The sequence below is a fragment of the Anguilla anguilla genome, chromosome 13 (genome assembly GCF_013347855.1).
Source record: "Anguilla anguilla isolate fAngAng1 chromosome 13, fAngAng1.pri, whole genome shotgun sequence".
Lineage (NCBI taxonomy): Eukaryota > Metazoa > Chordata > Actinopteri > Anguilliformes > Anguillidae > Anguilla > Anguilla anguilla.
Genome location: NC_049213.1, coordinates 20321633 through 20336597, shown reverse-complemented (window position 1 = coordinate 20336597; position 14965 = coordinate 20321633). Strand labels below are relative to the sequence as shown.

Sequence of the window (14965 nt, the reverse complement as noted above, 5' to 3'; positions counted from 1 at the left end):
CTGATTGGTGGGGTACATTTAATTATGCTTATTTTGTCTTATCTTTATACGTGTCAATTTGAGCATTTGAGTGTGTAGCCGTTTGCCCAGAGAATGGTGGCATGTCTCTGACTATCTTGCCTGTGGCCAAGGGACATCTTGTTTCCAGAACCAGTGAATCTTGGTGCCATTGTCATTTCTGTGTAGTTGTTGTAAGCTCTGGTGTCTTTAAGACTGTTCTGTCTTAATTCATGAGCTTGACAATGAGTGCCCGGGTGTTCTTCAAATATCAGGCTTAATACAGGCGTTCCAGATCAGCCACTTTATGAGGTGGCTGTAAAGTATATGCTATTCTCAGGGGATATATGGGCTGTATCTGGATGAATTTTCCTCTAGAGACGAATACTGATTTATAGAGAAACACTGAATGCGATCTGTGACTATGTTGTTTTCTCCATACACATGAATACCTATCTGTGCTGCAACCTGCTACCCTAAGGACAGAGTTTCTGCCACCACACTGTTAAGAATATTTTATTAATCCATGTGTGGAAATTACATTGCATTTCACTCATCCAATTACTAATTACAAATAAAACACAGCAAAATAAACTACTCTTAAAAAGAAACCTTGCCCCTCAATAAAATATAAGGCTTAAAATATCTCCAACAGGTGAAAAACTCAACACGATTCTGGAGAATGGCAATAGCAGTCTCCACACTTCACATTTGCTATTCTTTCTTCAACCGGTGTCTTATAACACAGTCAAACTATGCCGGTGTTTTTCTATTTTTCGACTCTTCGCCACGTGAGTCTGTGCGTCAAGCTACACACTACGCCATGGACCAACCATGGCTGCTTTTCTTTAACGTAATTTCTCCAATTATAATTTAAATAATAATTTAAATAATGCAGACAGGAGCATATAGACCATGAACTGTAGATTGATTACAGTGGGCCGTCACAATGCACCAAGTGATTTGTCTGTAGTAGTTAGCCCTTTGATTAAAAGTAATGGCTCTTTCAGTAAACAATTCATATCCATCAACCGCATGAAAATTTTTATACTTTTATTTAAATAACTTCAAAAAAAGAAAACACAGTATATCTATTAAACAAATTACAACCAGAAATAACTGACAAAATATAGCACAACCAGATCTTGTTAAATTACACAACTTATCAATACAAAGTATTATTTTCAGAATATTCAAAATAAAGACTTCAAAACTTTTTAAAAGTTACACAAAAAAGGCTTGTTACCAAAATATTGATTTAATACAAAATTAAACAACTCTGTAAAAATATTATTTACAAATGGGTACAAACAAGTTCTAATTTTACATTTCTTTTCAATATTCTCCAGTCACTGTTTGTTAGACACTGTCTCTGTATTTGGGCAGTATATTGTGGCTTTGTACAGGGCTGTGCCCTGTTGCCTCAGTTCTGAATTGCCCACATTTTCTGCATGAATTTGCAATTAGTCTGGGTGACATGTGGGTTAATCAGCAGACAGTGCACCTGAGCTGGTGGGAGCAAGAGCAGGTGCAGGACCAGCAGCAGCAGATCCACTCTGACAGTATAGGGCACATACAGGCGGTTCACAAACATACACAGCACACTCACAAGCACTGTCAGTTACATAATAATCCAGGTCTTACATTTTACAGCTGCTTGAAACAAGAATAAGGACAAACTTACAGAACTGGAAGTGGCAAAGGTCTATTATTTGGTCCTCACAGAGGCTGTAAAGAAGGGGGAGATGATCTGGATGAATTTTACAGTACTAGACCAGGACTGGTGTGCAAGAGAGGTTGGCATTGGCATGAAGGTGGTTGAATCATGTGTGGTGGTCCAAACTTAGCAACATACTGCAAATTTAATATAACATAAGTATCCTCCAGCTAAATTACTATCAGAGATGGTAGAAGAAAAATAGACAGTCTCTGTCACTAAACGAGCGTTAGCTAGGTTTTCATCTTAATTTAATTTCTTAATTTAGGAATCATACAAAATTCCACTGCGTTCTTGCGGATTTTGTCGAAATTCGTTTAAAAGTTGTGTTGCAACATTTGATTGGCAAGAAATTGACGAGCGTAACGAGTCCCGATTGGTACGAAATGAAGGTGCAGAGAACGGGAAGATCTGGTTGGTTAGAAATCACCGACAGATTCCTCTTGCTTCCTCGGGTTGGGGAGCAGTAGTTTTGGTCATGGGGGAAGAGATAGAAAAATTGAGGGAAGAAGGGGAATAAGAAAAATTAGGAGGAAAAAAGAGAAAAAAGAAAGAAGGAGAAATCGAATGAGTTTTATGATTGTTGTGCTCGCTTCCTTTTTTGGCGTCCTTGCTCCGCCCATCGTGGCTCCTTGGTACTGCAGATAACAAGCCCCAACCCGGAAATTGCTGGCGATAGGTTGGTTTAAAATCGCAAGAAATTCAAATCGCAACTGACCGTCGATGTGCTAGCAGGGTCGCTTTCTTCTTGGCTATAAACACAAATTTACTCAGTTGCTGTATTTCCAGCAATTTCCACGTAGGGAGTTGGTTATTTTTAAATCCGCTCTGTGGAGCCAAAGGCTTTAAAGGTAAGATAGAACTGACCACTTTACTGTGTTTTGTCTGTTTTGGCGTTCGCTTCTGTAAGGTCTCCAAACTCCATCTAGCGCTTGATGTAGCTAACGTTAGCTAGTTGGCTATTCACTTAAAGTTAACAGTGATTTCGCCAGAAGTTTTATTTTTTCGCGCTGAATTGTTGAGCCATCATGTCTTAAATTAGTCCTTTAACGCTGTATCCAATTAGCTACCTTAACGAGTAGCTCGCTAATTAACTTGCGTTGATTTCCTATAATGACATGGCTGCCACCCACTTTAGTCTTTAGTTTGCAAAATCCTTTCCCCACATAATACAAGTTAGCTAGCAATAACACTACTGCTCTTGTGAGTATTAGTCTATAGCTAGATCTAGAGTGAAAGAATGCGCCTGTTTACAGCAAATCGCAGAGGTGATGTAGTTGCTATAATTTCTGAATATAATGGTATTGTCTATGGGTACTTTTTCCCAATGACTGGCCTGCGATTTAAAGTAACGTTAGTTATCATAACTAGTTAATACCTAGCATGATTAACATTACTAGATGTAGCTCATTGTGATTACATTGATTGCAGTTTTACTCGCACGTTTTTTTGTTTGTTTTTGCATCCGTGTAGTTCTTGCGAAATCAAACTAGCTACATAGTCTTGCTAACCTTAGCTAGCTATAGGTAAGTTCTGGCTCTGCAGGTGGTTAGCTAGTTAGGTAGAAAAGTTATCAACGAGGTTAGCCAAGTTATTGGTTAGAAGCTAAATTGTGCTTTCTCCTGATGCGAAATAGCTATGATTCCCTTGGTAGATTACATTTGTTTCTTTTGAATCGCATGGTCAGCTAGTCGAAATGTGTTAATACCTGCCTCATTGGCTGGTTAAAGAATTGTTATACTAAGCGGAATGCTGTTAACAACTTGCGTGACTTGTTTGTCGAAAGGAAGACTGGCCTGCAATGGATCTGCATGAAGAAAAAACTGCCGTTTACGAGTTTGATGCCCCGTCCCATGTCATTGACTTTAGTTCTTTGGACACAGATGACAATGCTGACAATTGGTTTGGTAAGTTGAGTGATCTGGTTTATTTGTTTTTTGTATGTAAAAAAACGTGAGCTACATTTGATTACAGGAAATGCGCTACGTGACCATTTTGGTGTTGGTAAACTTTGGCGTTTTTTGTAGGCGGAGTCAAACTGGTGCAGAAAGAACGGTCTCTTAACATTAGATAATGTAGACTAGTGGTGGTAGCAAAAAGATCTGAGCGTGAAACTCACCGTTAGTTTGCTAACTCATAGCAAACAATATTATGGATCCTCAGGACATAATGTCTAGTTATTTTAAAGAGGTGATTGTTCACTACATTTGTTACGGGGGTAGCTATATTGTCAGAGCCCAAAATGTTTACTTAGCAAGCGCTAATTCCGCTGAGGTTTCGTTGAATTTACGATCTTTCTTTTTTACGAGTTTTCCAGCGGGCATGTCCACCAGAACATCTTGTGTCTGGGAAATCGGGATTCTAGATGCAACACAAATTTGCGGAGTTGTGTCGTATTCATGATTCTTGAGAGAACTACAACCATTTGAAAGCGGTGTCGTTTGCTCATTCATTCTGGAAAGTGGGAACATGTATGTCATTTATCAGATAACTATACATATAACCTGTATGCCGTAGTACAATATGCCAGTTGAATAATTATATGCTTGCTCTATAAACTGGATTGTGTTATAAATGGAAGTTATTAACTTGCCCTACGTCATTCATTTCTGGTTGAGTACTGGAGAAAACTTTACCTGGTATGAAATGGGCAATGCAGAGACGAGATATACAAAATGATACCATTAGTCTAGTTTGTTCTGTTAATGTTACAGTCTACTATTTGTTTCAAAGGGAGTGCACGAGAATGGTATTCAATACAAATGACAGGCAACAGCACAAGATATTTTGTCGGTGTTTCTGGGACTTTGTCAACTCGACTCTGATAAGTTTGCTGTTTTCTGCTACCCACGATGCGTGCGCAATGTCCGGACGTTGACGTAGGCTCCAAAATGGTCTATACCTACGCAAATTGACTAGATCTGTGGTTTTGTTTACGAGGCTTTATGCCTAGCCTGAAGCTGCCGGTAAACTGATTTGTTTTGTACTGTGATGTTGGTACATCTGCAAGTTCAGTTGGTAGAATCAATCTAAATTGATGAAACTGCTTTTTATTTTTTTTTGTAGACCAGGTGGCAGGCCCAAATACAGTGGGCCTGCTCATTACTCCGAAGGCCGAGAAACCTCTTGGCAGGCCCCGCAGAATGGACCTCCCTAAGGCTGTGGTGTCTCCCAGATGTGAAGATGGCAATGCTGCCAGAGGTCAGTATTTCACTGATCTGTTTTCATAATTCTGCTTTTAATGGCTGTTCCCAGCCCCTTGCAAATTGTCATGCACTGTAAAAGAAAAAAAAATGGCTACAAAATTACAGTAAATTGAGGTAATTGCAGTGCTTTTGTGGTGAGCAGCTGCCCTGGAGTGGACTCAGATTCTGTAGATATTTGAGGAACTTGTGTATAATCTCGTATTCAGTTACAGACCAAGGGAGTCCGAATACGCTGGCAATACCAAATGTTGTGACCTCATGGGGCAATGCAGGCCCATCTACGTCAAGTCAAAACCAGAGGAACGGCCCATCCCGTCAACCACGCAGGTGTGTGTGTGGTTGTGCATGCCCATTTCATTTACATTTCGGTTTGTCATGGCATTAAACTTGTGTGCCATGTTGAAGCAGTGTTTTACTGTAGTGTTTTGAGTTGCATCAGTGCAAATCTGTATGGCTCTGTAATATGGGGATGAGCAAATCTTACCCCTGCAGTTGAGTTTCCATTTTCCTCAATGTTCATGCGCACTAGGAAATGGCAGATGAAGAGGGGGTTCTCCCCCCCCCCCCCCCCCCCCCCCCCCCCCCCCCCCTTAAAGCACTTAACTGGATGGATGACTCCTGTGTATTGCCTGTTCTCCAGGGTGTCAAAGCGCTTGGAAGCAGGCAGACGGCAAGGGAAGGGACCCGCTGCTGTGCCTGCCGCACCCCCAACTAAGAAGCCACGCAGGTGAGGGGACCGATGACCTGTCCTGCCTGCAGAGTAGCTACTGCTATACAAGGTTTTTCTGTTTTCAGAAATGTGCATGCATATGCAGTCCCAGGCAGTGTCTGAAACTGCTTACTTGCCTACTGTTGACTACACAAGTTGAGCACTTAAGTCAAGTATGTGAAATTTTCTCTTGATGTACTTAAAATCCTCAGATATACTTATTTTTGGGGTTTTGCTGAGTATTTTGGAGTACCCTTTTCAGGAAGTAAGCCATACTTATTAGGAGGTCCCACAAAAAAGCAATTTCAGCCCACCCAAGACATTTCAATGCTGGGATACGGTTTAGATATGTCATAGCAAAAAGCTGTGTTCCGTTTGTTTTTATCTGCTAGTTGGCAAGCTACGGACTTGTAATGCCAGGTCCGACTACCTGGTGGGAGAAATTTACCAGTAGTTTATAATTAATTCACGTGTCAATGACTATGGTTCTGAGGGGAACCCCGGTTGATCACGTTGTGCTGGCCACTGGAAAACTAGAATTCTAGCCAAAAAATGTGGGCACCCCTGGTTTATGACCAGCCTGTTCAGCACATTGTGATGTATGAAGTGGCCTCACCAATTGATGCGTGATGCTGGATTTTTGTTTTTCCAGGAGCTCGGTGTCCCGGTCCCTGCGCCGCAGTGGGACGACTGGGAGCCAGAGGCCCCGCAGATCGGCTGTGCCCCCGTCCAGCATCAGGTGAGCTCACATTAGGGTTCGGCGATATGGCCAGAGTATCAAACCACAATTTTTAAATGTCACAATTCACATTTTTATGTTGCTTTTTTTTAAAGGTGCAGTATTTAAGTTTGTTGTAGAACACTTCACATTTGGTAAAAATTCCTTGACATCTTTACAGATAAATAAATTAAAAGGTCTAAAAGAAAACTGGTCTCAGGCTCTGAAATCCACCACTCCAGATTTTACTGTGCCTGTGTCTTAACCAATCAGGACAGCAGCTCTCTGCCATGCCTGCATGTCAATCATGTTGCTGTTCAGTGGTGCCAGAGCACTGAGAGCCAGTAGGTTTGCACAGAGCTTCACAGATAAGAGCAAAGCAGAGGTAGCTAACATTACTGCAGAGTTGGGGCTAAAGCTAGAGCTCCAAACGATGCAGAACTTCAATACTTCCTTGTAATCTTGCATTTAAAACCATTAAAACTATATTTTTTACTCTGAATTTGACATTAAGACTTAGATAATAATAAGCAATGGCATTTTCATTTAACCCAATTCATTAGTTGAGCCTGTAGCTACAAAAGCAGCTGATGTGATGTTACTGGTGACTAGTGACATGCTGGCTAGCCTCTAAAGGACGTGAAACTACAGTGCTAGTGTCATATGTTTAAAAGACTGTCATATCGCACACCCCTTGCTTGTGAAGCCTTCTCTCAATTCACATTTTGCTGTGCGGTTGAAATGGCTAGCTCTGTAGTTTGGAAGGTTGTATGTGGCTTACATTTTTATGCGTTCATGCTTTGTCAAATGCCGAACAAGCACTGAACTGAGGAATCTGTCCTGATCTGTTTGCCAGCATTTTCAGTAGAGCCCACCCCCCGTGCAAATGCATGGGGAAGTGTTCATTCCCTGTGTAATGGTGGGCATGGTTGGTCTGCAGGAGGAACACAAAGCTCAAGAGTTCAGAGCAGCAGGAGGTGGAGCATATGCAGGCCCTGCAGAAGGAGGTTGCCGAGCAGCGCAAGAGGAACGACGCCAGCTTCAAGGCAGCTGTGACAGGAAGTCAGTACTACTCAGACCATACTAAGACCTGCCCGTCCCGTACTGTGGTTGGAGAGTTGTATTTGTGAGCAATGTGAACAGTGTTGGTCAAAGTCCCTCTGTGTGGTACCCAGGTCAGCCAGCCAGAAAGCTGGTGCTGTCCACCACGGTTCCGGTGGAGTTCCACTTCCGCACAGACGAGCGGCTGAAGCAGCCAGACGCGGCCCAGGACTCCGCCTACAAAGAGGTGGACTTCAGCTCCCAGCTTCGCAAGCACATGGCCCCCCCTGTAGGTCCCGCCCACCCCTGGAGCTCTGCTGTTGGCCAGAAAATGCACCGCTTAATGATTATATTGAAACTGTAACCACAATGCATTTAATTTTTTTCCAAAGCTGTTGGCGCAAACGTGTTTGAATTTCTTTGCGGCACACATTGAACATGAAGTGTGTGGTGAAAGTGTTGTCAGTCACCTCTGACGTTCTTCCCTTGCCCCTCACTTCTCCTCAGGCGAATGGTCCCAGGGGAGCCACAGTGCCCAAGCCCTTCAACCTGTCGGGCCCCGCTAAACGCAAGCGCGTGGAGACTGAGGCCTACGTGTCTGTGGCAGAGCAGATCGAGCAGTTTCAGAAACGCACGCCGGCCCGCTATCACCTGCGCAGCCGCCAGAGGGAGGAGAAGGGTACGAGAAGGCTTTTGGAACCGCGTGGTACTGTATTGCGGGTTAATGTGGCGGCTGCTGTCTGGTTATGACTGCACTTGGCCCATCAGTCAAGTGAAGATTTGCAGCTAATTTAAGTCTGTCTGGTGCCGCTTTGCTAGCATCGAAGTCCTGTGTGAGAAGGAAAGAGGGTGTCATGTTGGTTACGAAGACCACTGACCAATGAAAATGAAACTATTGGTACAGTGCACTGGAAGAAATGTATCATTTATCAAGAGGACATGCGGTCCTCTAATGCGTAATATAAATTTTAAAATACTTTCAATATGTATTGCTAGATGGGGTTTTTTTTTTTTTTAATTTAATTGTTTTTCTCTTTACACATTGTATCAAAACGTTTTGTCACATTTAAATTTAGCCACTTCTGGTTCTGGGTTTTACTCAGTGCAGTTATCTAGCTTCGTGAAACAGGGCCTTGGTTGTTGTGTCTGGTTGCGTGTGGTAATGTCTGTATGCTGACCTGCTGCTTAAGATCTTTGAACTGCAGGTTAAAGGATGCAAACCTTTTTGACAGATTTTTTAAATGATTTTATTTATTCCCTCCCAAGGTCCTTCCCCAGTTTCAAATAAAAAGCTGAAAATCACCCACCCCCAAACACCCCAGCTCCTAAAGAGGCCGAAGAGCCGACCCGTGGCAGTGAAAAGCAGTGCTGAGGCAGAGGAGGAGGAGCTGGAGAAGATCAGACAGTATGTTCCACCAACGCAATCCGGCCTTTTCCTGGGAATCTCCATTAATACTGCACTCCTTCAAATGTTTTCACAAGGAGTGGGCGTCCTCTAGCCTGACTCGCTGATTTTTAAAACGGGCTGCTCGTCCTGTTCACTGAGCTCACTGTCAGCTAGACTGCTTACTACTGAGATGAAGGCTGTGGTTTCACACATCAAAAGTGTGTTCACCCCTTAATGTTATGGGTATTGGCTTGGTGAATGAGCAGCCTCGTATAGCTGAGTGAACTTGCAGTTTCTGTAGCACTGGTGAAAATGAACTTGTGGCCCCCTGTTTAAAAATGTCCATTGCTGCCGTTTCTGTTCCGCAGGTTTAAGTTCAAAGCACTGGAGCTGAACAGGAAGATCTTGGAAGGAGCGGTGATGCCCAAGAAGCCCGCTCCTAAAGAGCCCACGCAGACTGAGGCCTTTCACCTGGAGACAGACCGGCGCATCCAGGAGCGGCAGGCCAGCCGCAAGCCCGAAGAGCCCCAGGACCACACCTTCCACCCCCGGCCCGTCCCCCTGCACATCCTGGAGGACGTGGTGGTGCGTTCTTAATGCCCTCTACAGCGGCTGCTGGGTTGTGGTGCTTCATTTGTCATTGATTGGCCAGTACCCTTTTTCTTTTTTTTCTTTTTTTGGCCAAAGCCTTAGTGAGCTGCTGATTGATGGGTAAACTCAAACTAGTATTACAGTTTTAGGTGTCTGATCTAAGCCTAAAACCAACTGAATTGCTCCATACAATTGTTTTGTATTGCTGACCATCCTTAGGGGTTAGTCGCTTTGGTCAGTCTTGCAGATATGTATTTGAAGCACATCTGTTGGCTAGATCCTCCTTAAAATCTTTCTTAATGAGATTTACATGGAGGGGAAAAAAAATCTTTTCATATTTCAGGGTGTACCACAGAAGAGGGTGCAGAACCCAACCGTCCCAGAATCCCCTGCTTTCGCTCTAAAGAACCGTGTGCGTGTAGAACACAAAGTGGAGCCGGTGAGTGGATGGACAGATTCTGTCTGGATGAGTATGTGGCACATTTTGAGCAGTGAGCCCACACAAGGTCTGTGATTGCGTGTTGAGTAAATGAGGCAGTGGCAGTAGTCATATTTATTGTAGGCTGGGGTTTTAGCGAGCTGTCCTGTGCTGCAGGAGAAGCCGGTCCCGCTGGTGAAGGCGAACCCCGTGCCGTACATGGGCCTGCCGTTCCTGCCCAAGCTGCCGGAGAAGAACCAGGTGGAGATGTGCCCCTTCTCCTTCGATGCCCGTGAACAAGAGCGGCTGGCGCTCAAGGGGAGGAGACTGGAGGAACTACGCAACGAAGAGGTAACAGACTGCCAAAACACGCTAAAATTCCCTAATGCCAACTATAGCTATATTTGAATGCTTTGGATTCTGGAAAAAGCACTGTAACCCAGAGCCTTGAGCTGCCTCTTCACCTATCTCTCCTAGTTTCAGTTTGAACTAGGCTTTGTCAATATACCACCCTCTGGCCATGCACCCTTCAGGTCCCCAAGTTCAAGGCACAGCCGCTGCCGGACTTCAGCGAGGTTCACCTGCCCGCAAAGAAGGTGGCAGTGCCCACCCAGGTGGAGCCCTTCCAGCTCCTGATAGATCAGCGCGGAACAGCCAAGAGTGAACGCTGGGTAAGGCAGGTGAGTTCCTCCCAACACCAGGGGGCGCACCATTTTGAACAGTGGGTCTGTCATTTATGCTAAAGGTGGTTTAGGAAGTGACCCAAAAAAAAATACGGAGTCTGCGATTGCCAGAAAACATCTGTGCAACATGCTTAGGCTCAGACTGCGTTGTGTGGAGAGAGAGACCGAGGAGAGCAGAGCACCAAACAGGAGCGCACTACCATTGAACCACACGGCCTCAATGTTGACCCGTTTGCACATGTGCCCTGGTGGCCAGGACACTGGCGTCCTGAGTTTGCTCACCTCGGACATTCAGTGCTCCTGCAACAAAACTGAGTGGCCAGTCTGTTCCAGCTTTGTTGACCATACATGACAACTATGCCAAACGCGGAGTTCATTAGTGCCACCATTGTTGCATAGGTCATCTATTTAACAAGGACCCTCCTCTACCGTCTCATCTGCAACTGTAACCCTCAAGTATGACACACTGGTCAATAGCGTCTGTCTGGGAGCTCATGAAAGTATTTCTCCACAAAAATTGTATGCCATCGTAAAGGAGTTATCAGTCACCTGAATGAACTGAACAGTTACAACGGTGTAAAATGCTGTTGGGTTTTGCATGTGGTCGATGTAAATTCCTACCCCCGCTATCTGTTTTTGTGTTTATTACTCAAATGGATTGTTCAAGACCATAAATGAACGATCTGTTTGCTCCTGAAAATTCTCCCAGGGAATCTGATATCAGCAAGCTAATTAACTTGTCAACAAAACACTCAACCCACCAGAAGTTTTCTAGGAACAGTGATGTCACTTTTCCTGTTTGGTATAAATGATTTTGTAATTTTTTTAAATTCCCCCAACTGCACCACATGCATCATCTGATTCATACTTTTTGAACTAGCCTAGCTATGAACATTATAAAAAACCATCTCCACACTAACTGCTGGCAGAACTGAAGTGGTGTTGTAGGCTGCTCCTAATTCTAGTGCAGCACATCGAAATGTTTGAGCATGTCTGTCCCAACGCTTCCCTCTGCTCCCAGATGAAGGAGGAGCTGAAGCAGCAGCAGGACGCAGCTATGTTCAAGGCCCGACCCAACACGGTCGTCCACAAGGAGCCTTTCCTGCCAAAGAAGGAGAATCGCTCTATTGTTGGTGAGTGTTGGGTGCTTGTTTGTGCGTGCAGGGTTCCCACGGTGTGTTTCCTATACATGAATCCATGGAGGAATATCCTACTCTTCTTGTTAACAAAGTTAGCGTACTTCCAGATGTCATGTCCTCCTAAAAGCAGCCCTGTAGCCCAAAAAAACCTGCATCATACATTTGTACTTAAAATGTTATTGGAAAGAGGGCCTTGAGAAGCATTGAGTGGGAGTCCAGTTTGTCTGCTGGTTGCCAGTCTGTGTTGGGGCTTCCCCCCTCTGTCTCTCTCTCTGGCTGGCTGGAGCCCTCCTCCCTTTTTGACTATGCCTGTAATCTCAGTTACGGAGGGCTTCCAGCTGAACACGGAGCGCCGGGCCAAAGAGCGGCAGGAGTTTGACCAGGCCATGTGTGAGAAGGAGGCACTGCGGGCACGCATGGAGGAGGAGAGGAGGAGGGAGGAGGAGGAGAGGGAGCAAGACGAAATAACCCGCCTCAGACTGGAGCAGGTACAGTTTTTTCAACCCCCCCAGTACCTCTTCCTATTCCAGTGCTACTCATGTTTTTCCTTCTCCCTGCTATAAATGATGTTCTGTTGGGTTCAGTCTTAAACAGCACGTTCTCTGAACATTTTGCCATATTCTTAGAGATTTCCTGGGGGCATTAAAGTTTGTAATTTATGGCAGCACGCCACGCTATCCCTGTCGCTGAACCATCCATGTTCTGTCAGCAGATTTTCAGTTCAGTGTCCCGTTTTAAAATGTTAATTTTAATGTTCAGAGCCCCTAATCTGCCTCTCCTACAGGTGCACAAAGCTCAGCCGATCAGACACTACAAACCACTGGAGCTGAAGAGGGGAGAGGTGCCCTTGACTGTTCCTCAGTCACCCAACTTCTCTGACCGCTTCCGCCTCTGATCCCACTTCTGACCAACTGCGCCCCCCCCGTCCTATGTGGTGTTCCCTGACAATGCTTTCTCCTGCATTTTATGCTAGTTTTTTTCCCTCAATTTTATTTATGTATTCATTTGTGTTCTTGTTTTTCATTAAACAGTTTTATTGAACTAGGTGTGTGTTCTGTCTTCAAATATGAGTTTTGAATTAGTGAAAGACCTTTGCTGGCACAGTGAAATTTCTCTCACGGTTTCCCTGCGCTGTCCTGTTGACCTGACTAAGTTTGGCCATCTGGGGGGCATTAGGGCCGCCCTGCCTCTGGCCAGCTGGAAAATGGGAGGGCTCAGTTTCCCCTGCTGGCTCTGTCCTGAGTGATCTGTCCTTTGCCGTGAATTCCTGTGGTTACGATCAGCTATAACGGCATCGAGAAATGACGAGGTAAGTGTCCTTTAACAAGATCATTTCCATAAATCTCTTCCCAGTCTGTGCAAATGCGATGATACCCTGCCAGCGCCGGCCTTAATCCCTTGAAAAGGGCACGGTGACTGTGCCCTGCCCCCTTCGAGGGGTTGAACCTGCATCCCCCTGAAAGTGTTGCAAACTTAAGTATAGTTGAATTTATTTCCTAGAGGCTCAATTCATTTGTAGCTTTAAAAGTACACTACCCTCAATTTCAAAACCCTGTTGACAAGAAGTGACCTACAGTCATTGAAACACTGGCACCCTCCTTTTTGTTTCCTGAGTGAGTGATTAAGTGAATCTCCTCTGCCTGCTCTTTTGTAAATTGATTTGGTGAAAATCAATTGTAATGTAATGTAATTCTGTGCTAGCTGTCAAAGTTGAGTGCTTGTCTATCACAGTCTCTTGATGGGCCCCCTTGTGGGTGCAGTCTCTGAGCTTGAAGCCGTGGGTGGGGCACCAAGGGTGCCCAAGGCCTTCAGGGGGATGCTCGAGTGTCACAGCCATTGGGCTATAAAGAGTAATTGGACAGCCATGTCCTACATCTTCAATGGTTTTCAGAGAGATTCCAAAAGTCTGAAAGTACTGTTAACTGTACAATGCCACCTTATCTGAATTGGGAATGTCACGATCACTGTGCTTTAGGTGAAGATTCCTGTAAACTGAACATGTCATTACTGTCACTGCCACTTTTATTCCTTTGTGATCCACTTAAACTGGCTTTTTCCTCTGCTTTAGCCATTAATTGCCTGTTTCTGGCCAGCAAAAGTTTGCAAATCCTTCTGGCTATCCTGTTGGCAAAAAAGGTTGCTTGTAAATATTTAGAGACTAGACTTTATTTCAAATATGCACTTCAAATGTCTCAAAAGCACAGCCCCCTAGTCTCAATCCAGCAGGCTGGTAGACTGTATGCGTGAAATGACGATTTTCACATCAAAACCAACTGAACCCGCCTGCAAGAGGAGGTTACCTGGCCAATGCAAATCTCAAAATGTATCGTGAGATGGCAGCTGTTCGTGTCATGCAGTACTGTTGCAAACTCTGAAGCTGTTGTTCTGTTTTGATGGCAGTGGGGTACCTTGTCCCTGGACTTAAATTATTCCAACCATGATTTCTGACACTTTACATACATTTCTTGAAGCTAATGAACTACTGAAGACTGTTTTTGTGTATCTATATGTTGTCCTGTGGTTTAATCTACAAGGTGAAGTGTACACAGCTAATTAGTTAACTGGAGGAAGTAGAAGTTGCCATATATTTCAGAAATACTGTACTGTGTACAGAGTTCATCACCCCTAGATTGACATGCTCCATTCCATTTCCCCTCAGCCCCTTTGCAAATACATTCTGTTGAGCTGTCGCTAAGGGCCCTTGGGTTGATACAACAGTTGAAACACCACCCAGGTGGTGAAGCGAAGTATTGCAACTAATAAAAAATGGCAAAATTCTACAGATAAAGCCCTCCAGGATGAGGGTCTCCCTCTGTTGTCCTAACATACAGCTTTCAGCTGGAGATTTCACTCCATACCCCATCATACAATGTGAAATGTGTGGATGGGGTCTAGGGCTCACAGCTCTGGCTTTAATGGATTTGAGGATCAATGTGGTGCAGAGCAGCCTGCCAGATGTCATAACTGGGAATCATGGTTTCATTAACAGGTTTTCTTTTCATGGGCTACTGTAAAAATACTGTACAAAAAATTCAGTGACATGCACATGACTATAGGTGTGAAATCCAGACAAGGTACACTTCATCTGGAAGTGAAAATGTATGTAAAAATATTCTTAAAAAGTAAAATATCTTTTCCATTTTGCTAGAGACCCCAGAGATTCTTTTAGAGGCTCCAGTTTGGGAGCTCTTAATATACTAGCAAAAGTATAACTCATTAAAAATTGCTCTTAGTGAACATTGCTGGAAGTAAAGGTCCTATGGCTGCTCTCTGTGGGCCAAAGTGAAACCCTGCTTACGAAAGCCAACTGCAGGAGAAATATGTGTGAACATGCAAGTGCATGTGTGAATGCATAGTGT

General features: G+C 44.2%; 1 protein-coding gene across 5 annotated transcripts; it reads left to right on the top strand.

Annotated features, from left to right (window-relative positions):
• Positions 1-2279: 2279 nt before the first annotated feature.
• tpx2 (TPX2 microtubule nucleation factor) lies at positions 2280-12650 on the top strand. Of its 5 annotated transcripts, none has more exons than XM_035386759.1 (17): positions 2280-2565; positions 3501-3621; positions 4781-4915; positions 5127-5247; positions 5561-5647; positions 6282-6368; positions 7288-7409; positions 7523-7677; positions 7896-8067; positions 8655-8793; positions 9144-9360; positions 9710-9805; positions 9962-10135; positions 10318-10455; positions 11492-11600; positions 11928-12094; positions 12391-12650. In XM_035386759.1, the coding sequence occupies exons 2-17, from the start codon at positions 3516-3518 to the stop codon at positions 12499-12501; spliced, it is 2136 nt and encodes a 711-aa protein (XP_035242650.1). In that variant the 5' UTR covers positions 2280-2565; positions 3501-3515; the 3' UTR covers positions 12502-12650. The 5 variants fall into 5 exon arrangements, with proteins under 5 accessions (XP_035242650.1, XP_035242648.1, XP_035242647.1 ...); XM_035386757.1 differs by having other exon boundaries at positions 2281-2565; positions 11489-11600; XM_035386756.1 differs by having other exon boundaries at positions 2281-2565; positions 10318-10464.
• The last annotated feature ends 2315 nt before the right edge of the window (positions 12651-14965 follow it).